Source organism: Columba livia, chromosome 23 (genome assembly GCF_036013475.1).
Source record: "Columba livia isolate bColLiv1 breed racing homer chromosome 23, bColLiv1.pat.W.v2, whole genome shotgun sequence".
Taxonomy (NCBI): Eukaryota; Metazoa; Chordata; class Aves; order Columbiformes; family Columbidae; genus Columba; species Columba livia.
Genome location: NC_088624.1, coordinates 1,176,745 through 1,199,887, shown reverse-complemented (window position 1 = coordinate 1,199,887; position 23,143 = coordinate 1,176,745). Strand labels below are relative to the sequence as shown.

Here is a 23,143-nt window from a genome sequence, read left to right as displayed (position 1 = left end):
GGATGGATGGGGGTGCGGGGCAGCGCTGGCATCGGCCCAAGCCCAGGCTGCCCAAGGTGAGAATTAGCCTTTTCCTCTGACCCTGCGGCACAGGCTAAAAATACCGGCCCCGCCGCGGCAGCGCCGGGATCCCACGCCCTCTTTGGCAGCGGCCGCGCTGCCGGGGCAGTTCCCCCCAGGCCGGGCCGGGCAGTGCCAGGGGGTGCCGGGGAGCTGCCCGTGCTGTTGATGAAATGCCAAAGGGCGCCGCGAGCAGCCTGTGCTGGCTGGAGCCACGGAGGGATGACAGTCCCTGTCCCCAAGGACATACTGTGCTGCTCCTCCCCGCCACCACTGCACCCAGGATCAGCCCGAGCTCCAGCACAGGAATCCCAGCCTTTCCTTTGTGCATTTATTTAGAAAAACAAACAACCCCCCCCTCCCCAAGACAGAACCGACAAACTTTACAGAGGCAACATTGAGGGGCCAAGCCCCAGCCGTACCAGCCACCGGCCACCCCCGCACCACGAGCCCTACACGGGGCCACCAAAGGCGCCCGCTGGTCCCCGAGGCGGCTCAGCCAAAAGCCGCCTGCAGCTTTCCAAGACGAGTGGGGGGGTGGGTTCAGCGGACGGACAGACAGACGATGGCACAGCACCGCTGCCCGGCAGCCCCCTGCCCTGGGCAAAGCCCCCCCGGGGGTGGCAGGAGCCGGGGCAGAGCTGCCGGGCAGCACGAGTGCTGGAGGCAAAGGCACCGGGGTGCAAGGAACGGGGACAAGCCTGGGGGCAGCACGGGGGGACCGCGGAACGGCGGCCCCGCTGCCCTCCAGGGAAAGTGCTGGGAGACGTGGGGGACACAGGCGTCTCGAAATAAATTAAGGAAAATTAACCAGAAAGGCAACTGTGGCGTGGGGAGCACGAGCCCCTGTCCCCCCGCTGCGGGGAGCGCCGGGGGAGCGGCACAGACCCAGCGCTTGCTGCTAAGCCAGCCACCCCCTGTGCTGGCCATCGGGAGCACCCTGTGTGGCTGCGCTGGCCACTGGGCTAGCTGTGCAACGAGCCCACGGGCGGCCGGTGCGGCCGGGACACTGGCGTGGGGCAGAGCCCCTGGGGAGGTCCGGGGGGAGCTGGGGGGCTGGTGGCCACCGGCTCGTGGGGCCGGGGCGGTCGCTGGGCGCCCGCTGAGGTGAGGTACGTGTTGAGGAGCTGGGCGATCTCGTCCACCTGCAGGGCAGAGGGGACACGCTGGGTCAGCCCCGCGGGACAGACAACCCCAGGGGGGACAGGGGGACAGAGGGACGGCTGCCTGTACCTGGGAGGTCTCGAAGAGCAGGTCCTGGTCCTCCACGGACAGACGGAAAGTGCTGCTGTCGGAGGCGCCGAAGGAGGAGATGCGGCCGTAGCAGAAGCTGTCCAAGGGCTCGGGCTCCCCCGGCTTGTAGAGCGAGACGGCCTTGGCGCCGATGCCCAACCACAGCCGCTGCGGCACGGCGCCCAGCGCGCTCTGTGGGGGGACAACAGGGTGTCAGGGCCACCCCCTGCCACAGCTGCTCCCTGTCCCCGTCCCCATCCCACCGCGGCCTCACCACGCGCAGGTTGACGTCGAAGAGCGTGGAGCCGAAGCCGGGCCACTCGCGCACCAGCGCCACATAGGCGGCCATGGCCTCGGGCCGGCCCATGCCCTGCAGCAGCTTCCACTTCTCCAGGATGGCGGCCATGGTGCTGGCCCCCTCCTCGCGCAGCCGGCCCCGCAGGCGCTGGTCCCGCTCCGCTCGCTGCTTGGCCAGCGCTTGTCCCCAGAGCCCCCCGGCCAGCAGCCCCGCGCGCAGCCGGGCCCCCCGGCACTTGGGGGGCGGCCGGTGGCGGGGGGGCGGCAGGCGGGCGTGCAGGACGCAGGGCGGGAAGAGCTCCTCCAGGCGTGGGAAAGGCGCGTGGGTGGAGAAGTCGCTGTTGAGGCTCTGCAGGCGAAGAGCTGCCAGCGTCTGCAGCGTCTCCTCCGACGTGGGCACGAAGCCCCGCAGCACCATCTCGTGCGCCTGCGGGAGGGGGGTGAGCGGGTACAGCGTGGTCACCGCGGCACGGACTCCCTGGCATGGCGCGGCACAGCCACCCCCAGTGTGGAATCATTTGGGTTGGAAAAGCCCGTCAAGATCACCAAGTCCAACCATCAACCCACCCCGGCGCTGCCCCATGTCCTGAGAACCTCATGTCCGTCTGTCCAGCCCTCCAGGGCTGGTGACTCCAGCACTGCCCTGGGCAGCCTGTTCCAATGCCCCACAGCCCTTTGGGGAAGAAATTGTTCCCACATCCAACCTCAACCTCCCCTGGCGCAACTTGAGGCCGTTTCCTCTGCTCCTGGCGCTTGTTCCTGGGGAGCAGAGCCCGACCCCCCTGGCTCCAAGCTCCTTTCAGGCAGTTCAGAGATCAGAAGGTCTCCCCTCAGCTCCTGTTCTCCAGCTGAACCCCCCAGGTCCCTCAGCCGCTCCATCACACTTGTGCTCCAGCCCCTCACCAGCTCCGTTCCCTTCTCTCCACTCGCTCCAGCACCTCAAGGCCGTTCTTGGTGTGATGGGAGGGCACAGCACAGCCACCCAACATGGCTCTCACCTGCTCGAAGAGGAGGGCGAACTCCAGGCTGTCCCGCGGGACGTTGTCCGTGTCCAGGAAGCCATAGTGTTTGAAGCAGAGCCGGCATGGCGGGTCCTGCTCCTCCCCGGCCAGGCTGCGGCAGAAGGGACCGACTCCATCAGCACAGGACAGAGGTGTCCCCACACCATCCCCTCCCTCCCTTGGTCCTCCCAGCCCCTCTCCCATGTAGGCAGCAGAGCGGGACATTTACTTTTCAAACCTGGTGAGGACGTCGGCCAGCAGCGTGGCGTTGCCCACGGGCTGCTCCCGCCGCCGGGACTGCTCATAGAGCGCAAAGAGGTTGGGGCTCTGGGACAGCCCCAGGCGCGACACCAGCTCCCGGGCCACCTGGGGCAAGACAAAGGCAACCGACGGTGACTGCGCGTCCCTGGCCGCGGCGCTCAGGGCTGCAAAGGGGACACAGACAGGTCACGGCAGGCAAAGGCAGATGGCCCCCAGCCCCTCTGGGAGAGACCCACAGGAGCCCCCCAGCACACCCAGCCCCCCCCGTGCCAAAACGTGCCGAGCTGCTGGCGCAGCCGCAGCCCCTCACCTCCTCGGCCGTGGTGTGGGAGCTGATGGCCACGCTGCAGGCGGGCGCTCCCGGGCAGTGCACGGTGCAGATCATCTCCTGCCGCCGCATCAGCACCAGGATCTCCTCCAGAGAGGGGACGCACTCCCGCCCCTTTGTCTTGCCCAGTGCCTCGCGGATGAAGCAGGCATACTTGGCCATCTCCGAGGCAGGGAACCGGCTCTCCGTCCTGCGAGAGATGCCAGGAGGGTCAGGGTGGCACGAGCCCAATGGTGGCCCCGGCACCTGGCGAGCTCCCTTCCTGCAGCCCGGCTCCGCCATCGCTCACCTGTCCAGGTGGAAGCGCAGGAATCGCAGGACGGGTGGGGAGGGCAGGAAGGTGCAGCTCATGCAGGTGAGGAGCTGCCAGTAGTGCAGGTCGCTCTGCCCGCCCGGCGCCGGCGGCTCCGTGGTCTGCTTCACCAGCTGGCAGTAGATCTCATCCACCAGCGGCGGCAGGTCCAGGCAGGTCTGCAGGACGCCCTGCATCAGCGGCACCGGGTCCCGCTCCGACTCCAGCTGCTGCAGCGAGTTGAAAAGCTTCACGGCCTCGTCGCGCAGCGTGGTGTAGCTGCGGGGGCTGGGGGCTGCAGGACAGGGTCATAGAATCATAGAATCATTTGGGTTGGAACAGACCTTCCCTGCTCCCCCAGTGCCCCCCTGCCATGAGCAGGGACATCTTCACCAGCTCAGGTTGCTCAGAGCCCCGTCCAGCCTGGCCTGGGATGTCTCAGGGATGGTTCATCTACCACCTCTCTGGGAACCTGGGCCAGGCTCTCACCACCCTCAGGGTCAAAAATTTCTTCTGCACATCCAGCCAGGGTGGGTTAACATTCCCATGGGCTTCCCCATGCCCCCCCCAGCACTGTACCCGCACCCAGGGCCGGACAGAGCCCAGCCCAGCATGTGGGACCCCCTCCCGCCCCTCACCACTTTGGTCCAGGCTCCCATAGGGGAAGGGCAGCAGGGGAGCGTAGAGGGGGCTGCTGGTGTAGCGCAGGATGGGGTTGCAGCGGTAGATCTGCTCCAGGACCTCGGGGCTGCCGCAGTGCTCCTGAAGGGGTGAAGCAATGGCAGCAGCTGCAGAGGGGCTGCACGGCCGAGAGCCCGGCACGGGCACTCGGGAACCGTCCATCCCAGCCCTGCTGATGGCTGTGGGGCCACAGGCTCACCTCGACGTCGCGCATGAGCAGCTGGGTGGGCGTCTGGACGGGCGCTTTGCTGTCGATGACCTTCTGCACGGCGCAGACCCAGTGCACGGCCTCGTTCAGGTGCTCGGTGTACAGGCGGTAGCAATGCTTCCTGCCAAACACCGTCACGCTCCAGTAGCCTGCGAGGGACAGACAGCTCACCCGCTGCCCCAGGGACCCCCAGCCCCTCCTCTGCGTCACAGTGGCCTCCCGGGGTGGGGAGGGTGACACAGGGCACGAGGAGCTGCAAAGGCACAGCCCAACCGAGGGCTGCGACACCCTACCTGTCTCCTTGTAGGTCTGCTTGTCCGGCCAGAGCACGGAGCAGAGGCTGGTGAGCACCAGGGAGCCCAGGCGCCGGGCGCCCTTCTCGTTGCTGCTGTAGTAGTCCAGGGAGTCGGGCGTCAGCACAAACCAGTATTTCCGAGGCCGGATCCAGGGGGTCTTCACGCCGCCCCGCACCTCCCGCTGCAGCCAGCCTGGGGAGGGGAAGCCTCAGCCCCAATTGCTGGCACCATCCGCCCCACCGGCACAGGGCAGGGTCTGCCTGGCACCTGCCGGTGTCCCCTCCCGCTCTGGGATGGGATCAAGCCATGGTCGGGCATAATCCCCCCAGTCCTGGCTACCCCAGGAGCAGAGACCCCTGTGCCCACCTTTCACGAGAGCATCAGGATCATCGTCCACTGGCCCTGGGCCCTTCTCCACGATGAGGCTGCGCATCTCCTCCGCGACCAGCAGGGACCTGGAGAGGGACACAGGGCTGAGCCTGAGTGCCCACGGGTGCCTCCCACGGCCCCCAAGCGGGAAGACGGTCCAAGGCTTGGGGTGAGCCAGGTCCCAAGGAGCTCCGGACACCCCAAAACCCTGCGGTGGGAATGCAGCAGAGCCATCGGGTGCAGATGACCCTGGCTAAAAATAAGCTGTTTGCAGTCGCGGCCCTGCCAAGGAATTCGGAAAATGAACAACCAGGAAGGAATGTTGGCAGCGGCGTCAGCACTGGAAGGACAGGGAGCAAGCCGGCCCCTGTGCCCCAGCACCCCGTCTCCTCGGCCACGGCTCCGCTGGTGGGCATGGCCTGGCAGAGCCTCCTGGCACAGCAGGGGACACCCATGGCACCTATCGGCTCAGCCTGCAGCAGCCAAGCCATCCTGCATGGCAGAGGGATGGAGATGTGCCCGAGGACGCACCAGGGACGGGGACAGAGCGTCACAGTCCCGTCTCTGCTGTCCCCTGCTCCAGACTGGCACGGCACAGTGCTGACCCGGCAGGCAGGGCGGTACGGCACACAGCGGCACCGGGGCATCCTCCCACGGCGTGCCAGGCCCCCAGCACCACGTGAGGGATGTGACGGAACGCCTGGTGGAACTGAGGCAGGGGGACACTCACCGCTCCGAGCCGCTGTTGCTGCGGGTGGGCTGGCTCAGGTTCACCTCCAGGGACCCCTGGGGAAAGAGGAGAGGTCTCAGCCCCACCATCACCGCCTGGCACCCCCAAACATTCCCCCGATGATGGCTCAGCTCCTCATTAGCCCAGCTCTGGGCCAACAGAGACACATTTGTGTCCTGCCACCATGGGGCAGGGAGTCCCCATGCCCCCCACAGCCAGGGCATGAGCCAGGGCAGCAGCTGGGGCACCCTGCGGGCGCGGGGGCAGCCGCTGGCCGTGTATCCTCAGCTGACCCAGCAGGCTGAATACCGTGCAGAATTGCACAAGGTCAGTGCTGAGTAATACGCTTACGGCACAAAGTCCCATTGTGCCGGGGCCGCTGACTTCCTGCCCGCGGCGGTGGGACGCGGCACAGGGAAGTCCCTGGCCCTGCCGCGGGATGGGAGATGGTTCCTCCTCGCGCAGCACAACTTGACGTGGACGGTGCCGCTCACGTGATAACCCCGGCACATGTGCTGGGACACGAGGCAGTGCCCAGGCACGGGCAGACACCGGGTGGGGCAGGGCACCCCGGCACAGCGGGGCGCGGGGACGCTGTCCCGGGAGATGCGCGCATGCTCCTGCCAGCTGCGGCCCAACAGGGCAGCCGGAGAAGTGACAGGGCAGAGCGCACCATGAAACGCCAAGAAAAAGAGATGTCTGCTAAAAATAGCAGCAGGAAGGGGGGAGCCGCTGCAGGTACGGCTGCGCCGTGGGGCAGGGCTGGGTGCCACTGACCCATGGCATTAAGGGCACCTGTCACGCAGCGCTGGCACCCATGCACGGGGCCAGCTCCTGCAGTGACTGTCCCGCTGCCGGCGACGGCTCCGTGCGCTCCTGCAAGGCTGCGGGCACGGAGACAGCACCCAGCTCCTCAGCCACGGCCCACGGGAGGAGGTGGCGGCAGTGGTGGCCGGCTCCTTCGCAGGGATATAAATAAACGAGAGAGGAACCGCGGCGGCAGGGCCAGGGCCGCTGCTCCCACGCTCCCAGGAAGGGGCGGCCGGCACTGTGGGTTTCCAAGGACTCCCCAGCCACGGCAAAGGGCTCCCCGGGGAACTGGCGTCACGGCCGCCCACACTTGGACCTCCAGAGCCAGCACAGCCCATGGGATGCTGGAAGCCCAAAGACAGCTCCTGCGATTGCCATGCCCTTGGCACTGCCACTGGTGCCCAGAGGGCCCAGCTCCAGCCCCACTGCTGTCTCTGCTGCTCCCCGGGGGGCTGGCACTGCCAGGGAAGGGGACGTGCTGCCAGGGCAGCCTGGCGACAGCAAGGCTGTGCTGTAGACCCCATGGTGGTCAGTGGGAGAGGGGACACAGCAAGGGTGGTCAGGCTGTCACCACCTCCTATGTCGCCTCTAGGCAGGAACACAGCCCCGTGGCCCCGGGTGCAGGAGGAACCCCTGGCAGTCGGCATTCCCCCCGCCACCTCACGCTATCAGCTGTCCCGCACGCAGCCCGGCCGGAGGAAGCGCCGGTTTCCGCCGCTCTGCTTCCCTAAACAGAGGAAGCAGCCGGAGTGGGGAGATCCAGGCCTGCTCCCCGCGCCCGGCACGTGCTCCCGGGGCGCCGTGTGCCGCCAACAGCCCCGGCCTGCCCCGACAGGTCTGTGCAGAGCTGTGGCCGTCCCGAGGAACCCGTCCTGTGGGGACCCTCTGTACACCGGCCAACGTGACCCTGGCAGTAGCACAGGGCAGGTATGGGCTTCAGTGTGGGATTTCGCACCTCCACTTCCACGGCTCCTGCCCCGACGAGCAGGCAAGGGCAGGGTGGTGCAGGCAGCACAGCGCAGGCAGGGCAGCACCCAGCTCCACCAGCAGCTCTGCCGCCCAGCTGGCCTGGCAGCGCCCCGGCTTCAGCTGCGCCCCAGCACCCATCGGGCACCCGGGTCCCGCCACCGCGGCACCAGCAAGGGCCTCGAGTCGGGATGCAGCCGGCAGCGGCCCCCGCACCCCTCGGCTCTGCCCCGCGGGCTCCGGGACCCCCAGCGCCCGCCCGGAGGCCGCGGCTTCCCCGCACCCACCGGGCCGAACCCCCGCGATCCCCCGGCCGGCGGCGGGGACGCGCCAAGGGCAACCCCGGCGGCGGGACCGGCGGGAACGTGCCCGGGCGGGAGGCAGCTGCTCTCGCCGCGGCGGCGAGGACCGGGACGAACCGGGGCAGCGCGGCCAAGCACGGGCCCGGGGCCGCACGGCCGCGCCGAGCCGGGCAGAGCCGCGCACCCCGGGCGAGAGGAGCCGCGCACCCCCGGTCCCGCCGCGCCATGCCCAGCCGCGGCTCCGGTGCCGGTGCCGGCCCCACCTGGTCTCCCTGTGCGCGGAGCTCGAAGGACGCCTCCTCCTCCTCCTCGGCCTCGCCGTCCGCTTCCCGGTCCGCGTCGCCGTAGTCCCGCCGCAGCAGCGTGAAGCCCTGCCGGCAGCACAGCAGCCACCACAGCCCTCCCGGGAACGGCATCGCCCCGCCGGCGACGGGACGGGACCGCGACGGGACAGCGACGGGACCGGCCCGCCGCCCGCCCGCGCCGTGCACCGGCCGTCGCCGCCGCCGCCACCGCCGGGACCGGCCCCACCGCCGCTGCCGCCGCCCCGGGCGGGCCGGGCCAGGCGCGTCACCGGCCCCCGCCAATCGCCGAGCGCGGCCCGGGGCGGAGCCAGCGCGCCCGGGGCGGCGGGGCCGCCGCTTGCGTCACCTACCGGGCGGGGGCGCGCGGCGGACGGGGGAAGATCCGGGCGTGTCGCACGATCGGGCTGTCACGGGGCCGGTGCTCCCGGAGCCACCGCCGGCACGATGCACCGGGCCTGGGCACCGGCACCGGGCACAGACCCCGGAGGGAGGAGCGCTGGTTCCGGTAGCTCCGGGATTCCACCGGCCACGGCGTCGAGCTGTCCCGCAGCACCGGCGCCATGGGCTGACCCAAACCCTCCGTGCCGCAGCACCAGCACCAGCACCAGCCGCGAAGGCGGCTCAGCCCGGTGTGGTACCGGAGCTCCGCGGGCAGGTGGGCACCGCGCTTGGGCAGATCTGCCAGCCCTTGCGTCCCCATGAGCCCATGTCACACCGGTGCTGCAGCCCCGGGCTCGGCCCAGCAGCAGAGAGTCCGCAGCACCCTTGAGCCATCGGTGCTGTGACAGCGCCCTGGCCCTGGAGCCCTGCAAGGGGTTAAGCACACCAGCCGCGGCTCTGGCTTTGCTACAGCTGTTGGGTCAACACCGTCTCTGGGAGCCTGCGGTGCTGGGATGCGCACGCAGGAAGCGCCGGCTGCCAGCTCTCCTCCCACGCAGCCAGCACCGGGCCTGCGCCGGGGGGCTGAGCCCCGCCGTGGGGCCGGAGGGCAGCGGAGGCAGCCGTGGGCACCAGTGGGGCGGGAGATGCTCCCCTGCATGCCCAGCTCCACTGCAGAGACCCCACGAGTGGCTGCACCAGAGCTGCACCCCGTCCCACTCCCGGCACCCTTTGGGGGCGAGCGCATCCAGGTCGTGCCACCCCCACCGCGGTGCCCTGGCCCCGGGGGAAGTGGGAGCCGCTGGGCTGGGAAGCGCCAGGGCAGAGGACTTCGTGGGGGAAGTGAGGAGGGGAGAGGAAAGTCCCTCTGGCCCCTGTGGCCCCCCACCTCGGGAGGGGTTTTTCCAACAGGATCCACTGCAGATTTTTCCGGGGTAGGCTCTGCTGTCACCACCCCGGGACTCCTGTCCCCTATAGCACCGTGCCCTCTGGGATGGCGGTGTGGGCTCTGCTGCTGCTGGGCTGTGTTGGGGGGTGCCGCCCGCTCCTGCCCCCAGTCCCCAGCTGCGCCCCGTGAACGCCTGGGCGGGGCTGGGGGCACCGCGGGGCTGGGGGAGCCCAGGAAGGGGATCGCGGGGACAGGCAGGGCACAGGCAGGGCACAGGTAGGGCACAGGCAGGGCACAGGCAGGGGACAGGCAGGGGACTGCAGGAAGCGCGAGGTTGTGCTGCCTCCTGCAGGCATCACCCCGCCAGCGCCGGTGGGCACGGAGCTCCCCCCGCCCCGCTCCCCCGCACTCCGCTCCTGGGCAAATTCCCCCCGGCAGCACGGGCCCATGTCCCCCCTCGGGGCGTCCCTGTCCCGCACGGAGACGCCGCTCACCCACCGCTGCTCGACCGGGGTTTATTGCGAGGGAGGGACCCAGCTGTGTGCACCCACCGCCTCCAGCCCCCCCGCACGGCATGGCCCCCCAATACGTGTGTCATCGCAGGGTCCCCCCCGGCCCGGCGGCGCGCTGGGCCGTAGAGGCGCTTGCAGGTCCCACGGGTGCTGTGGGGCTGCTCCTCCTTCTGCCCACATGTGTGTGGGCACCGTGTGTGTTGTCTGGTGCTGCCCTTGCCAGGATGCTCTGCGGGTACCCGGAGCACATCCATGCACCAACGAGAAGCCACGGAGGGGCTGAGCCCCTGGGTGCTGTGTCCCTACACCACATCCTGGCAGGTGGAGAGCGACGTCCTCCGGCGGGGACTGGGGCAGCTGGGGCAGCGCGAGTCGAGGGGTCCCACACAGCCGGCATCGCTGGCCAGCAGGCACAGCTCCCGGCGGAAACGTTGGCCCAGGAAGGCGTAGAGCAGCGGGTTGAGGCAGCAGCGCAGGTAGGCCAGCCCGCCTGTGACTAGCAGGGCCAGGTCCTTGCGGCGGCTCTGGGCACAGCTCACCTCCCAGCTGGCCAGCAGCTCGGCCGCGTCCAGCAGCACCATCAGGCTGTGGGGCAACTGCAGGGCCACAAACACTAGCACGAGGGCCAGCAGCACCCGCAGTGCCCGATGGGGCTGGGCACCGCGGGTGGCCAGCAGTGTCCGGGCCACAGCTGCGTAGCAGCTTGCCATGACCAGGAAGGGCACCGCGAAGCCCAGCACCACCTGCACCAGGTTGGTGGCCCCCCGTGCTGCTCGTGAAACCGCCCGGGGGAAGACAACGCGGCAGAGCTGGAGATCCTGGTGCTGCTCTGCTTCACCGTAGATGAACTGCGGTAGCGCCAGCAGCGTGGCCAGCAGCCAGACCAGCCCTACCGTCAGCCAGCCGTGGCGGCGAGCCCGTGGGCGCAAGCGGCAAGCAGCCGGCACCTGCACGATGGCCACGTAGCGGTCCACGCTGATGCAGGTGAGGAAGAGGAAGCCACTGTAGAAGTTGAGGGCGTAGAGGCCCTGCAGCACCTTGCAGGCAGCCGTGCCGGGGGACCAGCCCTGCAGCGTGTCGGTGACGGCGAAGGGCAGCGTGAGGAGCAGCAGGAGGTCGGACAGGGCGAGGTGCAGCAGGCAGACGTCGGTGATGCTGTGTGCCCGGCGGTAGCGGGTGTGCGTGACCAGCACCAGCCCGTTCCCCGCTATGCCCAGCAGCGAGAGCAGCAGGTAGACAGCCGGCTGGTAGGTGCGGGCGAAGCCCTGCACCGCCTGCTTCTCGCAGAGCTCGGGCAGCTTGCCGTCCCCCAACAAGGACACGTCCCACCCGGGGTAGAAGTCGGTGGTGGCGGTCGGCTCCGTTGCAGTGGGGCTGAGGGTTGCCTGCATAGAAGAATGCTGAGCGAGGGATGCTTGGAGGTGGCAGGCGGCTGCACCGCACCCAGGGCAGCCGTCCCCCACCCAGCCCCGCTGCGGGAACCCCGGGCGTGCCACAGCCCCCAGCCCTGTGCTCGGGGAATTTTCCATCTCACACCCACACCAAGGCAGCGGGAGGTTCACCGCAATCACTCATTGCGAGAGCGACCACACGCTTCTCGAGCAGCTGCCTGCGGTGCAGAGCTGGCGGGGAGACGTGACCCCAGCCGCGGCGTCCCCGGCACAGCACCACGTCCCACGAACTAACCGTGCACCCGCCATGGGGATCTGCTCCTGATGGCCTCTGGGGCTCAGCACCCAGCCCACAGCACCAGTTGCCCTGTGCAGCTGGGCCTTGGAGCATCATGCCGGTGTCCCCAGGTGAGTGTAAGCCCCCAAGGGTGCAAGCAGGGACTTGTCCAAAGCACCCACCCACCCATGCGTGGCCCTGAGGATCCCAGTGCCAGCACAGCCCCACATCGCCTGATCCTGCTCCCAGATGGGGAGGTCCTGGGACATCCTACTGCCTCACATAGGTTGCAGACAGCTGTGCACAGTGTTCCCAGCTCCCAGCCTCTCAGTCCTGCTCCAGGGTGAGGAGACAGCCCTGCAGCCCGGCGCCGGGCGTCTGGGGCCCCATTGCCACGGAGGTCAGGATCCGGCACAGCTCTGACTCACAGCAGCCTTCTGAGAGCAGTTTCCCTCCAGCTCCCATCAGCAAGCCCAGGCAGCCGGGCCTGATCCTCGTCCTGCTCCGGGGCCACAGGTGGGGTCTGAACCCAGTGCCAGGGCAGGCTGACACCCCAGCAGCTCCGCCAGCCCCTTCCCTGCTCTGGGTCCTGGGGACCTGGAGCATCAGGTGCTGTCCTGCATTCCCTGGGGCTTTGTCTTTCAGCCCAAACCCACAAGCTCACAAGAGAAACATTTGAAAACAACAAGCAAACCCCGCAAGGGGGGTCCCTGCCCATTCCCAGCGAACCCCTCTCTCCACGGCCCCTCACCTGCTCCTGCATCGCACAGCAGGACTTTTCCCTGGCCCGGTGGGTCTGGAGCTCACAGTGTCTCAGTGCTCTGCAAACCTGTGGTTTGACCACGTGCCACTCCCGATACCAAGAGCGGTGCAGAGCACAAACCCAGCCCCAGGGGAGGAAGGCGAGGAGGCAGATGCGACGCTGCTCTGGAGCCCATCCTGCAGCTATTATTTTGTGGCTAGCATCTGTGTGCTGGGGACAGGAATAGCAGCTCTGCTCAACCCATCACGTGGGGCTGGGGGACAACTTGGGGAGCCCCGTCTCTGGGGAGCAGGGCCTGGCCAAGGGCAAGCAGTGCATTCAGGAGACCCCAGCCCTCCCTGGAGCCGTTTGCAGCTCCTGCCCCATGGCAAGAGGTGCCTCTGTGGGGCTGGAGGGGAATCTGAAGGGAGCACAGCCAAGGACAAGAGTGTGGGGTGCTGTGGGCTGACGCTGAGCAGGACACTGGTCTGGTGGGAGCAACTGAGCTGTGTCCAGTCCAGGATCAGCTCGTTCTGATGGGAAATGTGGCAGTTCCAGGAACTGGGGCAGCTGCTGGTGCAGGGCACCTCCTCACCAGGGGTTCCAGCCCTGCCCAGCACCGCCGCACCCCCACACCCCTGCACCCCCATACCCCTGTTCCCCTGGCGCCCCCGCGGTGCTGGGCAGGCATGTTGCTGGTTCTTGACAACAAAATTCCCAACTCCTCATTAAGGGACAGATTAATTCCCGTGGGGCAGAGGCTCCGCTTTCCTCTCCCCAGGGGGAGAGCAAATTGATCCCTGGCTTTAACGGGCTTTCAGCTGTTTGCCGTGTTAATCCCTCAATCTCCCTTTCTCCCCGCTACAGCCGTCTTTGCCGTGGCTTATCCCCGCTCGGCCCTCCTGTTGCCTCCAGCCGGTGCCTGTGGTGCAGTGGGACCCGGGAGCTGCTGCACCCTGGCTGGAGAGCAGCTGGGCAGAGGTGGGGACCCTGCATGTCCCCCTGGGATGTCACAGACCTGATCCAGGACAGTGTCGGACATGGGGCTGTGGCCAGAGCAATCAGCACCTCTGGGGCTGTGCCTCTCCTGGGGACAAACTCGCAGGTGCTGCGAGGGTCCGGGAGATGGGAGGGCAGGTGCTGTGTCCCCTGGTAGCAGAACTCCTGGTTGCCACCGTGGCCCCACTGCACCTGGGCTTTTCTGTTCCCTCTTTCGCCCACTGGCCCCAGCCTCAGCTTTGCCTGCGCAGGAAGCGGCGCCGGCACGTGCTGCCCGCAGGTGACAGTCACACTGCCAGGCCCGGGGGACAATGCCCACGAGCTGCTCGCACCGAGCGCAGCCCCTGCCCAGCACACCGAGCCTGCTCGGACCCAGCACAGCCCCTGCCCAGCACACCGAGCCTGCTCGGACCCAGCGGTCCCCAGCGCATCCCTGTTCCTCAGGGATGGGCTTAGGGTGCTGCATGGGGCTCCTGGGAGAGGGGGACATCTCACAGAGCTGGGGGGACACAGGGCACTGTGGGGCTGTGGGGTAGGCAGGGTATGTAGGCCACACAGCTGCCAGCCCCCCCGTCCCCTCCGTGGGGATGTCTTGGGAACAGACAGAGGCTAAATCCCGTCTCCTGCGCCGCTGGAGAGACGGGCGATCCCAAAACCCGCAGGCCTTAATCTGTGGCTTGATTACAAACCGCCGCCACATCTGCTGCAGGAGGGCTGGTGGGCACCAGTCCAAAACCCCTCCCGCTGCCACCGTGGGCGCCTGGGCCACGTCTGTGGGTGCCAGGTCTGCGAGGGGGGGCTGTGTTCCCCGGTGCGGCGGGGGCTCAGGACAGGGCTGGGCGAGTGCTGGAGGCTGCATGGGAACCGGTGATGCCCGGGATGCGGTGATGCCCAGGGAACTCCCTGCACGGCCCCACTCGAGTCCGCCCCGTGGGCTGCCCACTGCTCCACTGCCCACAACCCGATCTACTCACTCACCCCCACCCAACCCACCAAGGCCACAGCCCGGGGCGGCGGGCACCGCACGGGGCCAAGGCCCGGGAGAACCGGGTGTCCGGGGGGAGAAGCGGCGTCCCTCGGGGGTGAGGCAGCGGGGCATGGTGGGGGGGCTGGGACTCTGCGCTGCGCCCAGCCCGGCCCCCGCGCCCCACAGTCCCGGGGCCGCCCCCACCGCCCCATGGGCGGAGCCACCGGCCCCGCTCCGCCGCGCGGCTGCAGCACCGGGAGCGGCGGCGCCGAGGGCGCTCGGGCCGCTCCAGCATGGGCGCTCGCCCCCTCCTCGGGCTCCTTCTCGCCGCCTGCGCCGGCCTCCTGCTCCCCTGCCCCGGCTGCCTCGCACGTAAGTGGGGCCGCAGCCCCGGAAACGGCGGCTCCGCACTGCGGGACCGCACCCGCCGTCCCGGCCCCGCACCCCCGAGCCGCCCCGGCTACCCGAGCGGCCCACGGCTCCCCCGTTCTCCCGGGCATCCCCCATTCTCCCCCGGGCATCCCCTGCCACCCGCCGGGGCACCGTTCCGCGTCGTCCCCAAGGTCACGGCCGGACACCGGGCATCCGGGGCTCCCCCGCGCCCCGCTCGGGCCCGCCCCGCCGCAGCCCCCGCACCGGCGGCACCGCACCCGCCCGAAGACTCCGGGTTGCCCGGGGGCGCCCAGTGGTGCCCCGGGTACCCTCCCCGCTGCGCCGCATCTCCGCGCCCGGTGCGGCCCCGTGTCCGGACGCCCCGGCGGGCGCGGGCGGTCCCGTGGGACCCGGTCGAGCTCCGCCAGCACCTCGGTCAGCGCCTCCGCCCCGGGACTGCGCCGGGCTTGGTCCCGCTTCCCGGGGCGGGAGGGGCTTTGAGGCGGCTGCCCGCGCAGGGGGAAACGATCCTGGCATCACCGAGCGGCTCTCTGCGGCCCTTGGCCCTTTCCCTCAGGGCCGGGGTGACCCGGGGACCCCGTGGCTGCAGGGGATGGAGACGAGTGACGATGCGGGGAGAGGGCGATGCGGGCAGGGGGTGATGCAGCGTGGGCGCAGCGCCTCTGCCCCTGGCCCTGCAGTGAGGGCTAGGGGTGCAGCAAACGCTCCTGGGCTCTCTGGGTTCCCCCCGACCCAGCCGGGGGGGTCCCTGCGAGGGGCTCCCGACCTCGGCCCCACCGGAGTCCCCTCTGCAGATGCCGCCGGTATTTGCACAGCCCCCCTCACCATCCCCGGCCTCCCACGCGAGACCGTGGCCCGGCGGCTCCCCAACGCGAGGCGGGGCGAGGCGAGGCGGGGGGGGTCCCGACGCCCACGTCAGTGCAGAGGCGGCTGGTGCGGGCGGCGGGGCCCGCAGAGGTGTGTCAGCTCCGCTGCAGTGGGAGGGGAGAGCGGGAGCCGGACCCGCCACGCCACGGCCCGCAGAGCCCGCAGGGTCCCCAGAGCCCCCGGAGTCTGCTGGACCGCGCCGGGGGGGGCTGCCGTAGGGACACCGCCCAGTTCTGCACCCCGAGCCCAGCCCCCAGCCCCTCTCTTCCCGCAGGACCCTGCTACGATGAGCTCGTCGCGCCCCTCTACTCCTCATCCATCGGTGCCTCCTCCAGATACAACATCTTCTATTCAGCCAGCTTTGCCCGGCTGCACAGTGAGTCCCCCCACAGGACTGGGGTGCAAATTGGGGGGGAGGGGTATGATCAGGGGGTGCCTCTGGTGTGGTCTTGTCTTGCATGGGGCTGAGGGGTCCTTGGGTACCCACAGCAGAGCTCTCAGCATCCCCAGGAGCCACTGGCTGAGCTGCTCCCCCCACAGGCACCAGCGGTTGGTCCCCCGACCCCCGGGACAAGCAGCCCTGGCTCCAGATCGACCTGATGCAAAAGCACCGGATCAACGCGGTGGCCACGCAGGGGACGTTCAACACCTACGACTGGCTGACACGCTACATCGTGCTCTACGGAGACCACCCCACCAGCTGGAAACCCTTCTTCCAGCAGGGCAGCAACTGGGTAAGGGGGTACCCAGGGATTTCTGTGGGATGGGGTCCCCTGGGGGGAGCAGAGACCCCCAGCGTGGAGCGGGATGCTGATGGCAGCCTGTTGTCCCCAGACGTTCTTTGGGAACGTGAATGAGAGCGGGGTGGTGCGGCACGATCTGCACTACCCCATCCTTGCGCGCTACATCCGTATCATCCCGGTGGCCTGGAACCCCCGTGGGAAGATTGGGCTGCGCTTGGGTCTCTACGGCTGCCCCTACCGTGAGTACCCGGTGGCTGTGGCCAGCTCCTGGCTCCGGCACACCCAGAAAACGCTTTCCCAGAGGGGATTGTCTCCAAGTGGTCTGCAGTCATTAGTTCTGGCATAAACCACAACAGATAAGAGCGTTCACCGTGCCAAGGCACCTGCTGCTGCGGGCGGTGATGTGTCTGGGGCTGTTCTCCTGTCCCCAGGGTCCCACGTGCTCTACTTTGATGGGGATGATGCCATCTCCTACCGGTTCCGGGCCAAGAGGATCAGCACCCGCGAGGATGACATCTCCTTCAACTTCAAGACGCTGGAGCAGGACGGGGTGCTGATGCACGGGGAAGGCTCACAGGGGGACTACATCACGGTGGAGCTCAAGCAAGCCCAGCTCCTCCTGCACATCAGCTTAGGTGAGCTGGGTCTGGGGGTCGAGGGGGATGCAAGACCTGGGTTTGCCATGGCTGAGGCTGCCCGTCCCCAGGCAGCAGCCCTCTGCACGCCAGCGAGGGCCACACGACAGTGGCCGTGGGCAGCCTCCTGGACGACCAGCACTGGCACTCGCTGCACATCGAGCGCTATGGCCACCACGTCAACCTGACGCTGGATGGGGAGGTCAAGCGCTTCCGCTGCCGCGGCACCTTCGACCAGCTCGACCTCGAAACCGAGGTGGGTCCAGCAGGTGGGGAGCAGCCAGGATGCTGACGTGCAGTGTGCCCTGGTGAGGGGTTGACCCCCATCTCTCTGCACCCCAGATCTTCTTCGGGGGGGTGATCGACCAGGACAAGCAGCACCTCACCTACCGGCAAAACTTCCGAGGCTGCGTGGAGAACATCATCTTCAACGGGGTCAACATCGCCGACCTGGCCCGGCACCGGAGACCCAACATCCGCTTTGAGGTCCAGCCCGGGGGGTGGCCCCTTCCCCAGGGGTCCCATCCCTGCTGTGGGGCGACCCTTTTCCTGGGGGACAGCCAGGTCCCCAGGGCCATGTTCCCCCCTGCAGTGGGGTGACACAAGGCCAGCAGCAGCCGTGCTCGGCTGAGTGGTGCCACATCGACCACACAAGGTCGTCCCTGGCCCGGGGCACCCGGCACTGCCAGGCAACGGCATCGAGCGGGAGCGATGGGGGCTGTGGGGATGGGGGGTCTCCCACTGCGGGAGCAGCCGCTCCCTCACCGCCTCCTGCGTCACCCCCAGGGCAGCGTGGGCCACTACTGCCAGGACCAGCTGAACAACCCCATCACCTTCGCCGGCATCAACAACTACGTGAGGGTGCCGGGGATCCCGCGGAGGAACCGCCTGGCCGTCAGCTTCCGATTCCGCTCCTGGGACACCGCCGGGCTCCTGCTCTACACCAGCTTCGCCGACCGCCTGGGCTCCCTCGAGGTGGTGCTGAGCGAGGGGCAGATCAACGTCTCCATCGCCCAGCCTGGCAAGAAGAAACTGGAGTTTGCCGCAGGTGGGCTGCGGAGCTGGCGCGGGGCTGGGGGCTGCTCTGGCAGCGGTGCCCCCCCATGCACCCTTCTGTCCCCACGCAGGGCATCGCCTCAACGATGGCTTCTGGCACTCGGTGCAGCTCGTGGCGCGGGATGGCTCAGCCGTGGTGACCATTGACGATGATGATGGTGCTGAATTTCGGGTGGCGCATCCCTTCCAGCTCCGCACTGGCAGCCAGTACTTCTTTGGAGGTGGGCGGTGGGGCAGGGGCTGGGGGCGATGGGTGCCCCAGGGGGGCAATGAGTATCTGGGGGGATGTTTACCACGCTGTGCCTTGCCAGGCTGCCCCAAACCAGCCTCGGTCACCGGCTGCCGGTCGAACCAGACGGCCTTCCACGGCTGCCTGCAGATGCTGAACGTGGACATGCAGCCTGTGGACGTGGAGCTGATGGTGCAGCACCGGCTGGCGCAATACTTCAACGTGTTCTTCAATGTCTGTGGCATCACCGACAGGTATTGGTCGGGACAGGGGGTGGGTGGGGGCCGGGGGCTGTGCCGGTGCTGGGACAGGAGCCCTCTGCGCCCTCAGGTGCACCCCAAACCTGTGCGAGCACGACAGCCGCTGCGTCCAGTCCTGGGATGACTTCATGTGCATCTGCGACCTGACGGGGTACAAGGGGGAGACCTGTCACAAATGTGAGCCTGGGATCTCACGGGCTGGGGGGCACAGGACGGGCACCTATGGTTCCTCCCACCGACCCCAGCCCCGTTTCCCTCTTCCAGCCCTTTACAAGGAGTCGTGCGACGCTTACCGCGTCAGCGGGAAAACCTCAGGGAACTACACCATTGATCCGGATGGCAGCGGGCCGCTCAAGCCCTTCACGGTGTACTGCGACATCCGAGGTGGGGGTGGCAGGAGGGAGTGTGGGTCCCTCTGCCGGCCCCCCCAGAGATGAGCCCCTGCCTGTGTTCTGGGGCAGGATGAAGGGGACAGGGGTGTCCCAGAGGGCTGGTCCTAACGCCCCCCAACTCCACAGAGGACCGAGCGTGGACCATCATCCGGCACAACCGCCACTACGTCACGCGCGTGACGGGCTCCAGCGTGGACCAGCCCTACCTGGGCGCTGTGGAGTACTGGAACGCCTCGTGGGCCGAGGTGTCGGCGCTGGCAAATGCATCTGAGTACTGCGAGCAGCGCATCGAGCTGCACTGCTACAGCTCCCGCCTGCTCAACACCCCTTGTGAGCACCGGGGGGAGCGGGGCCGTCCCGTGGGGCTGTGCCGTGGGGCCGCATCCTCACCCTCCCCTGTACCCGCAGCCGGGCTGCCCTTCAGCTTCTGGATGGGCCGGAATGACGAGCGGCATTACTACTGGGGGGGCTCGCGGCCGGGCATCCAGCGCTGCGCCTGTGGGCTGGACAAGAACTGCGCCGACCCCAAGTACTTCTGCAACTGCGATGCTGACCACGCGCTGTGGTGAGTGGGGGGGCCGGCGGCACCGGGGGTGCAGATCCTGGGGGGTTCTGCGAAGCAGCAGATCCGCTCACGGCCCCTCCGACGTGTTGCCGCTTGCAGGAGGACGGACAAGGGTCTCCTGACCTTCGTGGACCACCTGCCCGTCACCCAGGTTGTGGTTGGGGACACCAACCGCTCTGGCTCCGAAGCCCAGTTCCTGCTGGGACCCCTACGGTGCTATGGAGACCGTGAGTGACCGGACCCGCAGAGGGTCCCCTGCCCACGGGGGTCCCCTGCCTGTCCCTCACCGCCCCTCCTGCTCCCCACAGGCAACACGTGGAACACCGTCTCCTTCAACAGGGGCGCAGCCCTGCTCTTCCCCACCTTCCAGGCCAACCACAGCCTTGACATCTCCTTCTACTTCAAGACCACCGCCCTGTCCGGCGTCTTCCTGGAGAACCCGGGCACCCGAAACTACATCCGCATCGAGCTCAACAGTACGGGCGGGCAGGGGTCCGGGGGGTGGCGGGGCTGGGGGCTCCTCCCGACACAGTGTCCCTGCAGCCACCAGGGACGTGGTGTTCGCCTATGACATTGGGAACGGGGATGAGAACCTGACGGTGCGGTCGGTGGTGCCCTGGAACGACGACGAGTGGCACCAGGTGAAGGCTGAGCTCAACGTCAAGCTGGCGCGGCTGCGGGTGGACAAGCTGCCCTGGGTGGTGCGGCCGGCGCCCCCGCAGAGCTTTGTCCGCCTGGACTTCGACAGGCCCCTCTATGTCGGTGAGACCCCCCGGCCGTGTCCCCGTGCCCCCAGGTCCCCGTGTGCCGCAGGGCGCTGAGTCTCGGCCCCGCTGCAGGCGCGGCGGAGCACAAGATGCGCCCGTTCCTGGGGTGCCTGCGGGCGCTGCGGATGAACGGGGTGACGCTCAACCTGGAAGGCAAGGCCAACGAGACGGAGGGGGTGAGGGTCAACTGCACCGGCCACTGCCAGGACCCGCCGGTGCCCTGCCAGAACAGCGGGACCTGCATCGAGCGCTACAGCCACTACAGCTGCAACTGCAGCATCTCCGCCTTCGACGGGCCCTTCTGCAACCACGGTGAGGGGCTGCGCACGCCCGAATTGAGAGTGGGGGGTCCGGGCGCTCCCATCACGCTGCGGGTCCCCCCTCTGCAGACATCGGTGGGTATTTTGAGGAGGGCACGTGGGTGCGGTACAACATCTTGCCGATGTCGCTGTACGCCGCCCGGGAGTTCGCCAGCATCGTCAGCAGCCCCTGGCAGCCCCTGCCCGGCTACAACCTGACGAGCGAGGAGGTCAGCTTCAGCTTCAGCACCACCTCGGCCCCCGCCGTCCTGCTCTACGTCAGCACCTTCGTCAAGGACTACATGGCCGTGCTCATCAAGGATGATGGTGAGGGTCCCCCAGAGCCTGCGGGAACTCCCCGAGGTCCACAGGCCACACAGGACCCTCCTCCACCCTCCCCAGCCCTATGGAGGGGGTGGTCTCGCCCCCCAAAAGCCCCGCTCTGCCCACAGGGAGCCTGCAGCTGCGCTACCAGCTGGGTACCAGCCCCTATGTCTTCGCCCTCACCACCAAACCGGTGACGGATGGGAGACCCCACCGTGTCAACATCACCCGCCTGCACCGCACGCTGTACACCCAGGTGTGGGGGCTGTGGGGCTGGGAGGGGGCCCAGGCAGGGTGGGAAGAGGTTCAGAGGATGCTGATGCCATGCACATCCCTCCCAGGTGGATTATCTCCCCGTCATGGAGCAGCAGTTCTCCCTGTTCGTGGACAGCAAGCTGGACTCCCCCAAAAACCTGTACCTGGGGCGCGTGATGGGTGAGTTGGGTCCTACTCCCCCACACACAGGGGTCTCCGGGGTCTCCTCTGCCCAGCACGGTCCTTGCCCTCCACGGGGAATGAGCCTTCTCCTCCTGTCCCCCCACAGAAACTGGTGTCATTGACCCCGAGATCCAGCGCTACAACACACCCGGCTTCTCCGGCTGCCTCTCCGGGGTGAAGTTCAACAGCCTCGTCCCCCTCAAAGCCATTTTCCGCCCCACCAGCCCCCTGCGGCCCTACAGCATCCGCGGGGAGCTGGTGGAGTCCAGCTGCGCCTCCATGCTGCCCCTCACCACCATCCTCATCCCCCCCGAGATGGACCCCTGGTACATGGGCACAGGTAGGTGCTGTGGTGGGGAGGGTTGCAGAGGGGGTGCCCCTGTGTGAGAACCCCAGCCTCAGCCGCTCGCTCTGTCCCCGCAGAGTTCCCGCACGTGCACGACGACGGCTGGATCGGGATCATCATCGGCTGTAAGTGAAGCCCCTGGCCGGTGTCCCCCCACCTTGTCCCCCCCCAGCCCCTCACCACCTCCTCTCCCCCCACAGTCATCATCTTTCTGCTCCTGCTGCTGGGGGGGCTGCTGGTGCTGCTGTATTTCTACTACCACCGCTACAAGGGCTCCTACCACACCAACGAGCCCAAAGCCATCCAGGACTACGGCGGAGCCGCCAAACCGCTGTCGGTGCGGAAGGACCAGAACCTGCCCCAAATACTGGAGGAGGCAAAAGGGGACTAAGGGGGCCAGGGGTGGGACGGGCTCGCAGCCCCCGCAGCTGCCCCGGGGACGGAGCGAGCGTCGCGGGACCAAAGGGCCGAGCGCACCTCAACTGCCAACACCCGCCGCCGCACAGACCGACCGGCACCTGCTCCCCGCAGCCGCCACCGACCCGGCCCCGGAGCGCGGCCACCACCCGCCGAGCCCCAGCCCCGCTGGCCCCGGGGACACCGGCGGCCCCCGTGCCGGGGACAGGCTGCTGCCAAATCCTGCCCCGCGCCGGCGGGAGCTCAACCGCCCTCGCGCCGGGGACCGCGCCGGGTGTCCCCGGTCGCCGCCGTCCCATTAGCACCGCCCGCGCGTAGTTTACCCGCTGCTTCGCTCGCTTAGCCAGAGCCATGACGGTGCGATACCTCGCGATAACCCGCAATACCACGCGATAACCTGCGATATCACGCGATATCCAGCCTCAGGGCACGCCGAGCAATATTTTGCCCGCGCAGCCGCAGCCGCTGCCGCGCATGACGCCACCGCACTTTCGCTGAGATGCTGCTTTCATACGATCGGGTACGGATCCTTTCTACCTTTCTTTTTGTTGCGTTGCCGGATACTCTACTACACTCTGATTTTTTTATTCTCTCGGTTTGTATAAAAACAACAAAAACCCCGAAGGGAAGCTCCGGGCGGGCGTCACGTCCCGTTCCGCGTGCCGGGTGCGTGGTCTGTAGTTCGCTACTTCTCTGTACAAGGTGCTGATCCCACCCGTTACCTCCAGCGCAGGGAAAACTCCTGTTCACTCGTTGTGTTGTGGTTAAGACGACGTTACAGAAATGCATTTGTCTTCCCCCAAGGCCCAGCTCCACTGGGCTCTTCATTTTAAACAAAGAAACCAACCTGTTTTGTTGAATGAGATGTGAAGATGCTCAAATAAAGGCAGAATGATGGCGTTTGATGCTCCACAGCCTGGGGCAGCAGCTCCCATGTCCCCGCTGTGGCTCAGCTGCACTTGGGAGAGGCTGAACATGAGCCAGGTGGCCACAAAGGCCACCAGCATCGTGGCTGATACCAGCACTGATGTGGCCAGCAGGCCCAGGGCAGCGACCGTCCCTGTGCTGGGACCTGGGGAGGCCAAACCATGAATCCTGGGGGCAGTTTTGTGCCGCTC

The 23,143-nt window shown here is 68.0% G+C and overlaps 3 protein-coding genes across 4 annotated transcripts; 1 reads left to right on the top strand and 2 right to left on the bottom strand.

Moving 5' to 3' along the window:
* Positions 1-377: 377 nt before the first annotated feature.
* On the bottom strand, positions 378-8,400 carry PLEKHH3 (pleckstrin homology, MyTH4 and FERM domain containing H3). Of its 2 annotated transcripts, none has more exons than XM_065039243.1 (13): positions 8,098-8,400; positions 5,757-5,812; positions 5,024-5,112; positions 4,655-4,849; positions 4,353-4,510; positions 4,111-4,234; positions 3,470-3,767; positions 3,163-3,370; positions 2,830-2,957; positions 2,589-2,703; positions 1,568-2,017; positions 1,294-1,485; positions 378-1,205 (listed from the first exon to the last, which is right to left on the bottom strand). In XM_065039243.1, exons 1-13 carry the CDS (start codon positions 8,248-8,250, stop codon positions 1,026-1,028), a joined length of 2,346 nt encoding a protein of 781 aa, XP_064895315.1. In that variant the 5' UTR covers positions 8,251-8,400; the 3' UTR covers positions 378-1,025. The 2 variants fall into 2 exon arrangements, with proteins under 2 accessions (XP_064895315.1, XP_064895314.1); XM_065039242.1 differs by having other exon boundaries at positions 2,821-2,957; positions 8,098-8,399.
* A 1,514-nt stretch (positions 8,401-9,914) lies between these two features.
* Positions 9,915-14,354, bottom strand: CCR10 (C-C motif chemokine receptor 10). The gene is made up of 2 exons (XM_065039391.1): positions 12,338-14,354; positions 9,915-11,303 (listed from the first exon to the last, which is right to left on the bottom strand). The coding sequence occupies exons 1-2, from the start codon at positions 12,347-12,349 to the stop codon at positions 10,221-10,223; spliced, it is 1,095 nt and encodes a 364-aa protein (XP_064895463.1). The 5' UTR covers positions 12,350-14,354; the 3' UTR covers positions 9,915-10,220.
* Positions 14,355-14,495: 141 nt separating this feature from the next.
* On the top strand, positions 14,496-22,935 carry CNTNAP1 (contactin associated protein 1). Its single transcript, XM_065039165.1, has 24 exons — positions 14,496-14,666; positions 15,829-15,930; positions 16,095-16,288; positions 16,389-16,536; positions 16,729-16,932; positions 17,004-17,188; positions 17,275-17,418; positions 17,719-17,980; positions 18,060-18,209; positions 18,300-18,471; positions 18,548-18,654; positions 18,742-18,861; positions 18,996-19,199; positions 19,278-19,434; positions 19,534-19,661; positions 19,743-19,910; positions 19,978-20,196; positions 20,274-20,513; positions 20,591-20,827; positions 20,953-21,080; positions 21,166-21,259; positions 21,369-21,602; positions 21,686-21,733; positions 21,809-22,935. Exons 1-24 carry the CDS (start codon positions 14,588-14,590, stop codon positions 21,997-21,999), a joined length of 3,915 nt encoding a protein of 1,304 aa, XP_064895237.1. The 5' UTR covers positions 14,496-14,587; the 3' UTR covers positions 22,000-22,935.
* Positions 22,936-23,143: the final 208 nt, after the last annotated feature.